This window comes from Asparagus officinalis, chromosome 6 (assembly GCF_001876935.1).
Source record: "Asparagus officinalis chromosome 6, Aspof.V1, whole genome shotgun sequence".
Lineage (NCBI taxonomy): Eukaryota > Viridiplantae > Streptophyta > Magnoliopsida > Asparagales > Asparagaceae > Asparagus > Asparagus officinalis.
Genome location: NC_033799.1, coordinates 1,417,710 through 1,426,101, shown reverse-complemented (window position 1 = coordinate 1,426,101; position 8,392 = coordinate 1,417,710). Strand labels below are relative to the sequence as shown.

The 8,392-nt window shown below is 41.3% G+C and overlaps 2 protein-coding genes across 2 annotated transcripts in view; one reads left to right on the top strand and one right to left on the bottom strand.

Annotated features, from left to right (window-relative positions):
• LOC109844679 (circumsporozoite protein-like) overlaps positions 1-3,327 on the top strand; it is a 14,621-nt gene extending 11,294 nt beyond the window's left edge. The window contains exon 3 of the mRNA XM_020413795.1: positions 3,163-3,327. Within this exon, the coding sequence (XP_020269384.1) occupies positions 3,163-3,327 (165 nt within the window). The remainder of the gene's footprint in view (positions 1-3,162) is intronic.
• LOC109844678 (trihydrophobin-like) lies at positions 4,032-8,035 on the bottom strand. Its single transcript, XM_020413794.1, has 7 exons — positions 7,803-8,035; positions 5,022-5,229; positions 4,807-4,931; positions 4,558-4,765; positions 4,343-4,491; positions 4,114-4,301; positions 4,032-4,036 (listed from the first exon to the last, which is right to left on the bottom strand). The coding sequence occupies exons 1-7, from the start codon at positions 8,033-8,035 to the stop codon at positions 4,032-4,034; spliced, it is 1,116 nt and encodes a 371-aa protein (XP_020269383.1).

Genomic DNA, 8,392 nt, shown 5'->3' with positions numbered 1-8,392 from the left:
TAAATATCTCCAGATCCAAATATCGCTCATACACTCAAAGTTATTTTTACAAGTTGATTAATGAATTTGATGTTAGTTTTGAGAGACCTAATTGTTTATTTCCAAATAAATCAAACATTTATATTCAGTGTATTATGATTTGATAAATTTATGATAATTCAAACAGTTCTTGTAGGTTACAACTTGTATGTTTTCTGATCTTATATGGTTTCCTCCCTTTCATCTTTTATCTGTACATATACCCCTTATTTAATCCTTATTTGTATTTGACTAGCTAGTAAAGTACAGGTGCTTTGCACGAAGAGCATACTTGTTTTGATTTATATTTTCAAATTTTTTATTATATGCAAAATAATGAAATGACTTGTATAGCAATATAAAATCTAAACAATTATAATTTTGTTTAAATGAATAAATTTTACGATAAAACTGTGTATAAAGTACTGTATGATTAACTATTCTAGTTTAGATAATTGTTATAATTTATTCATAATTTATTGAAATAATTATAATACTATTATTGAATAATTTTTTCTCTTTTAAATATACTAATCTACATAGCATAATTATAATACTATTATTAGCTACATTTTAATTTCATAATTAGTTTATTAAACTATTAGTAAATAATTCACTAAATTATATAATTATTAAATTACAGTGTAATTCATTAATTTAAAAAACACTATTAAAATTATTATACCATTAATACTATTTCAATTATAATGAAATAATATGTGTTTCGTAGGTTAAGTTTTACAATTCAGAAAGGATTAGCGGCGCAACTTGTTGCCCGCTTGTCATCATCACATGTGTAATATTTTTATATTAATGAGATATATGTTTATTACTTTTTTTTGGTAATGAAGGCTATGGAATTTTACACTTGTCATTATAATAAATATAAAATATTTTTTATAATACTATCATACTTTTAAAAGGTTAATAAGATGAAATATAACAGCGAGTCCCCATAAGAGGTGAAACCCAAAAGCATAAGATATAAGTCTAATGAATTTTTATTATTTTAAATTTTTTAGAATTCTAAATATCATGTGAAGATAAATTTGGGATAAATTTCAAATTTTCTATTTAATAACATAATAAAATAATAAAATAATAGTGTGACCAAAGGTTTTGAAAAAGTGAAGAAATACATAATTAGTGAGATGTTATATATAATTAGTGAATGATTAATTACAACTAATGATCTATTTAAAAATTATCAAACTTAGAAGGAAATAAAAATAAAAATAAAAAGTTTTGACAATGCAATACTCTTTTATATGTAGTATAAATATAATTAGATTTTGGTGGAAAAATGGACTAAGACTTTGGCCTTATTTGTGTTCACATTCATATATATATATATAATTAGTAAGAGGATATAGATATGATATATGATATATGACGCATATCATATCCTTAATCCGTTGTCAAAAAACATTAGATGACTCTAAGTTGAGATAGTTTTTATTCAAAACATTTCTATATTATTCAAAATATTTCTATATTTTCATCTTATTTTTTCTCCTAATATCAGCTTTGTAAGCTTTGTAATCTTATATGTTCTCTCTAATTCAATTTGTATCTATATTTGAGTTGGTGAATATGGACTATAGATTTTTCTTACGAAATCATATAATATTCATACTTGTATCCACTATTAGTAAGCGAATCTTAATTAAATAAACGTAACGATAATAAATAACTCAAAAAGTTGAAGGTAATTGTTTCCTCTTTTAAATTTAGCAAGGACTAGGGCTGAGCATGGTTCGGTCCAAACCGAAAAAACCGACCGAACCGACCCGAAAAAATCGGTTTTATGAGTAGGACGGTTCGGATCGGTTTGAAAACTTTTTAACTCGAACCGACCCGAACCGACTGAATATAGTGCAATACTACCCATTCTGATTTCAAACCCTACCCGACCCGTCCTCAAAGAGTCAAAGACTCAAACTCTAAACTCATTTTCTGGATCATTATGGGTTAAAAACAATATCATTATATTAGTGTTTAATGCTTCATAATCTCCTACTTTGTTGATATTTTTTTTCTTTAACACAATTTGTTGTTTGATAAGAAGTTTGATGAAGTTAGAACCGAACAAACCGAACCGAACCGCACCGAACCGACTTGCAACAGTTCGGTTCGGTTTTGAATTATAGGTGGTTCGGTTCGGTTGTTTAAATTTTGGTAAAAACCGAACCGAACAGACCGTTGCACACCCCTAACTATCTTAACTCCCTCAACTCATTTAGCCACTAAATGGGCGGGGTTTTAAGAAAATAAAGAGAAAAACTACAAATACTCTAATGATGGGCACGTGGACGGGGACAAGAACCCCGGATATGAGAGTAGTTATTACGAACTGTGTTGCTTTTGTTCTGTCCGTTAGGTTGATTATTGCTCTTGAATTTATTCTCATCCCCAAGACAGCCGTGACGGTCCTGACCCTGCTCCCGAATGCAGCGATTGTTGATCTCGGCATAATCTTCACCATTGTCGAGGCAAACCTAGCTAAGCATAATGCTACCCCTCCCGCTTCCGCCCCCTCCCACGCTCCTGTTTTCTCACCCCGCCCATTTAGTGACTAAATAAGTTGAGAGAGTTAAGATAGTTATCTGTGTTCTTCTTTTGTTTTTTAAGAGAGTATTTGTAGGTGGGGTTTTAAGAAAATAAAGAGAAAAACTAAATACTCTCTTAAAAAACAAAAGAAGAACACAAATAACTATCTTAACTCCCTCAACTCATTTAGTCACTAAATGGGCGGGGTGGGAAAACAGGAGCGTGTGAGGGGGCGGAAGCGGGAGGGGTAGCATTAAGCTTAGCTAGGTTTGCCTCGACAATGGTGAAGATTATGCCGAGATCAACAATCGCTGCATTCGGGAGCAGGGTCAGGACCGTCACGGCTGTCTTGGGGATGGGAATAAATTCAAGAGCAATAATTAACCTAACGGACAGAACAAAAACAACACAGTTCGTAATAACTACTCTCATATTCGGGGGTCTTGTCCCCGTCCACGTGCCCATCATAATAGCGGTGGAACAGACGAAAAAAGGAGTATAGCGCATTATCCTGAGCGTTTTCGGACTTTCACCCTAAACAAAATGCAACATTATTAGGGAAAAAACTAAAATTAAAACAAAAAAAATTAAAAGAAAAACTTGTTTGTTACCGTCTCTGTTGTTGCCGCTGTTACCACCGTTGTTACCGCCTCTGTCGTCGCCGCCGCCGTCATCTCCGCCTCCGCCTCCGCCGTTATTGCCGATGTTGACAATGGCGTCGCCGCTGTTATCGCCGCCGCCGGGGTTGCGGTTTCCTAATGGAGGAGCGTTTCTACCGCCTAGCACTTGACCGTCATGGCTTTTTTGGGGATGAGAATAAATTCAAGAGCAATAATCAACCCAACGGATAGAACAAAAGCAACACAGTTCGTAATAACTACTATCATATCCGGGGTTCTTGTCCCCGTCCACGTGCCCAACATAATAGCGGTGGAACAGACGAAAAAGGAGTACAGCGCATTATCCTGAGCGTTTTCAGACTTTCACCCTAAACAAAATGCAACATTAGTAGGGAAAAAAATAAAATTAAAACGAAAAAAATTAAAAGAAAAACTTGTTTGTTACCGCCTCTGTTGTTACCGCTGTTATCGCCGTTGTTACCGTCTCTGTCGCCTCTGTTATCGCCGCCGCCGGGGTTGCGGTTTCCTAATGGAGGAGCGTTTCTACCGCCTAGCACTTGACCGTCATGGCTGTTTTGGGGATGAGAATAAATTCAAGAGCAATAATCAACCCAACGAACAGAACAAAAGCAACACAGTTCGTAATAACTACTCTCATATCCGGGGTTCTTGTCCCCGTCCACGTGCCCATCATAATAGCGGTGGAACAGACGAAAAAGGAGTACAGCGCATTATCCTGAGCGTTTTCAGACTTTCACCCTAAACAGAATGCAACATTATTAGGGAAAAAACTAAACAGTCGAAAAAGGAGTACAGCGCATTATCCTGAGCGTTTTCAGACTTTCACCCTAAACAGAATGCAACATTATTAGGGAAAAAACTAAAATTAAAACGAAAAAAAATTAAAAGAAAACTTGTTTGTTACCGTCTCTGTTGTTGCCGCTGTTACCACCGTTGTTACCGCCTCTGTCGTCGCCGCCGCCGTCATCTCCGCCTCCGCCTCCGCCGTTATTGCCGATGTTGACAATGGCGTCGCCGCCGTTATCACCGCCGTCGGGGTTGCGGTTTCCTAATGGAGGAGCGTTTCTACTACCTAGCACTTGACCGTCATGGCTTTTTTGGGGATGAGAATAAATTCAAGAGCAATAATCAACCCAACGGACAGAACAAAAGCAACACAGTTCGTAATAACTACTCTCATATCCGGGGTTCTTGTCCCCGTCCACGTGCCCATCATAATAGCAGTGGAACAGACGAAAAAAGGAGTATAGCGCATTATCCTGAGCGTTTTCGGACTTTCACCCTAAACAAAATGCAACATTATTAGGGAAAAAACTAAAATTAAAACAAAAAAAATTAAAAGAAAAACTTGTTTGTTACCGCCTCTGTTGTTGCCGCTGTTACCGCCGTTGTTACCGCCTCTGTCGCCTCTGTCGCCGCCGCCGCCGTCATCTCCGCCTCCGCCTCCGCCGTTATTGCCGATGTTGACAATGGCGTCGCCGCCGTTATCACCGCCGTCGGGGTTGCGGTTTCCTAATGGAGGAGCGTTTCTATCGCCTAACACTTGACCGTCATGGCTGTTTTGGGGATGAGAATAAATTCAAGAGCAATAATCAACCCAACGGACAGAACAAAAGCAACACAGTTCGTAATAACTACTCTCATATTCGGGGTTCTTGTCCCTGTCCACGTGCTCATCATAATAGCGGTGGAACAGACGAAAAAGGAGTACAGCGCATTATCCTGAGTGTTTTCAGACTTTCACCCTAAACAGAATGCAACATTATTAGGGAAAAAACTAAAATTAAAACGAAAAAAAATTAAAAGAATAACTTGTTTGTTACCGCCTCTGTTGTTGCCGCTGTTACCGCCGTTGTTACCGCCTCTGTCGCCTCTGTCGCCGCCGCCGCCGTCATCTCCGCCTCCGCCTCCGCCGTTATTGCCGATGTTGACAATGGCGTCGCCGCCGTTATCGCCGCCGTCGGGGTTGCGGTTTCCTAATGGAGGAGCGTTTCTACTACCTAGCACTTGACCGTCATGGCTGTTTTGGGGATGAGAATAAATTCAAGAGCAATAATCAACCCAACGGACAGAACAAAAGCAACACAGTTCGTAATAACTACTCTCATATCCGGGGTTCTTGTCCCCGTCCACGTGCCCATCATAATAGCGGTGGAACAGACGAAAAAGGAGTACAGCGCATTATCCTGAGCGTTTTTAGACTTTCACCCTAAACAAAATGCAACATTATTAGGGAAAAAACTAAAATTAAAACGAAAAAAATTAAAAGAAAAACTTGTTTGTTACCGCCTCTGTTGTTACCGCTGTTATCGCCGTTGTTACCGTCTCTGTCGCCTCTGTCGACTTGAGGGGGTCCTAGGTTGGACTAGGAGATCTGAAGGGCTCCTAGGTTGGGCTCGGAGATCAGAGAGGCGTTGGCTCATGTTGTCCTTTGGATTAGGGGAGAACTCTAGGGGCTAGGGGATGTATGCTACAGTAAACAGCGACCTTGGTGGCCATTTTATAATAGCTGGGCAGCTAGCACTAGAATGACCTACCGGACAAAATACGCGGCTCGTCACAACCTTTGACTGAGAACCGCAGAGCGACAGTCTGCGATGGACAGAGCTGATCGAGCGGGAGAGGTCTCTTTTTCTTTCGCAAAGAACAGAGGGCGGAGAGAGAGGCGGTTGGTAGAGCTAGAGGACAAGGACAGATGAGACAAGGGGAGCTATTTTATAGGTGGTTTAAGAAATCTTTGTTCTCTGCAAAAACGAAAGAAAAGAGAACTCCGTATCAACCACCCTCTGCAGAAACGAAAGAAAAGAGACCTCTCTACCGACCACCCTCTGTTCTTTGCAGAAACGAAAGAAGAGAGAAAATAAAAACAGAAATGAAAAAAATGTTTGTCTCTAGCGCCTGATACAGTGACTGCCCCGCTCAGCTCTGTCGAACGTGCGCAGACTGTTGCTCTGTGCCTCAGCGACAGTCTAAGGCTCTGGGCTCCGCATAGACAAAAAGACAGCCCAAGGGACCGCGTCCAGTTTCGATATATATATATATATGCATCCCAAACGTCACTCTCATTATTGAGCCGATATTCCTAAGCCGAAGGGTCATCAGTCCAACTGCTGCAATAAACAACATTAATTCTGACCTAAAACCAAAGGTTAATGTAGTAATCACTATAATGAAAGCTTAATACTTTGGTCCAATTAAGTTCATTATAGTCGTATCGCCGGCGGAGAAGAGGGTGACAACAGCGTCGTCGTCGGGGTTGGGGTTTCCTAACGCAGGGGGGTTTTGACTTTTTCCCGTCCAGAATCGTTGAAAAACGCTCGTAGTCGTTATCGCCGGCGGAGAAGAGGGTGACAACAGCGTCGTCGTCGGGGTTGGGGTTTCCTAACGCAGGGGGGTTTTGACTTTTTCCCGTCCAGAATCGTTGAAAAACGCTCGTATCTCTCTCTCTCTCTCCGCCCTCTGTTCTCTGCAGAAATGAAAGAAAAGATAACTCCGTACCAACCACCCTCTGCAGAAACGAAAGAAAAGAAACCCTCTACTGACCACCCTCTGTTCTTTGCAGAAACAAAAGAAGAAAGAAATAAAAACAGAAATGAAAAAAATGTTTTTCTCTAGCGCCTGATGCAGTGACTGCCCCGCTCAGCTCTGTCGACCGCGCACAGACTGTCGCTCTGTGCCTCAGCGACAGTCTAAGGCTCTGGGGCTCTGGGCTCGGCGAGCAGCCTTTGACGGCGGACCACCGTCAAAGACTGCGTCGACGACTGCTAGGCGCTCTACTATTATAAAACAGCCCACCAAATCCGCTATTTACTATAGCCTATCTCAGCCCCCAACCCTAGAGTTCTCTTGAAATCCAAAGGAAAATATGAGCAAACGGCAATGCCTTTCTGATCTACTAGCTAGCAGCCCCTCGAATTCTAAGACAAGACCCAACTAGAAATCCTCTCGACGGCCTCTGATAGAACCCCTCAAATCCTATGCCCCCAGGAGGGAATCCCTCAAATCCCAAACGCCATCGCCTTCTCCTACTTTGGAGTTAAGGATGGTGACAAAGACCAACCCTAGTCGTCCCATCTGCGGGACCAGCCCAAGCTGTCCTATGTGTTTGGACGTTAGCCCTCACACTCCGTTCGCCACTGTTGCTTGCGCCGATGCTGTTGTCGCCGTTGTTGTCGGCCGCTGTTACCCGCCGCTCTCTGTTTTGGGGTTTCGTCGGCCGTCATTCCCGCACCGTGCGTCTGTTGTCGCCGCTTCCCTTGTTGTCGCCACGTTATCGCCTGCGGAGAAGAGGGTGACAATGGCGTCACGTCGGGGTTGGGTTTCCTACCGCAGGGGGTTTTGACTGTTTCCCGGTCGGCATCGTGGAAAACGCCCGTAGCCACCATGATAGCAGTGGAACAAATGAAAAAGGAATAAAACATTACCCTTAGGGTTTTCCGCCTCAACTGTTCACTCTAAACAAAATACAATATTATTAGACAAAAAACCTAAACTTAAAACTAAAAAAAAAACATATTTGGACATTGGCCCTCACGTCTCCGTCTCCGCTGTTGCCGCTGACGCTGTTGTCGCCGTTGTTGTCGCCGCTGTTACTGCCGCTTCTGTGTTGCCGCCGTCATTTCCGCTACCGTCTCTATTGCCGCCGCCTCTGTCTGCACCCGTTTTCCGCTATTGTCGCCGCCATTATCGCCGGCGGAGAAGAGGGTGACAACGGCGTCGCCGCAGGGGTTGGGGTTTCCTAACGCATGGGGGGTTTTGACTGTTTTCTGTCCAGAATCGTTGGAAAATGCCCGTATCTCTCTCTCTCCGCCCTCTGTTCTCTGCATAAATGAAAGAAAAGAGAACTCTGTTGTGTACGAAGAACATTGTATTGAGTAATGTACTAATGTAAAATTCTTATATTAATAAACTGTGTTGTGTACGAAGAACATTGTATTGAGTAATGTTACCTGAAAAAATTCGATTGTGTGTGAAGTTTATTAGAACGACATACACTATAAAGTGTAAGAACTCGTAAATGGAACTAATTAAGGAGGTTATGTAGCCTTTCTTCAAGCCATAGTATTTCGGAAACGTTCATGAGAATAAATTTGTTTAGTTTGTTAGCGATCAACTTTAATTTTATTGAATTCAGAGTTCGAGGGTCTGACGCATGCATTTGGGTTTCCTACAGTTCACTAAGA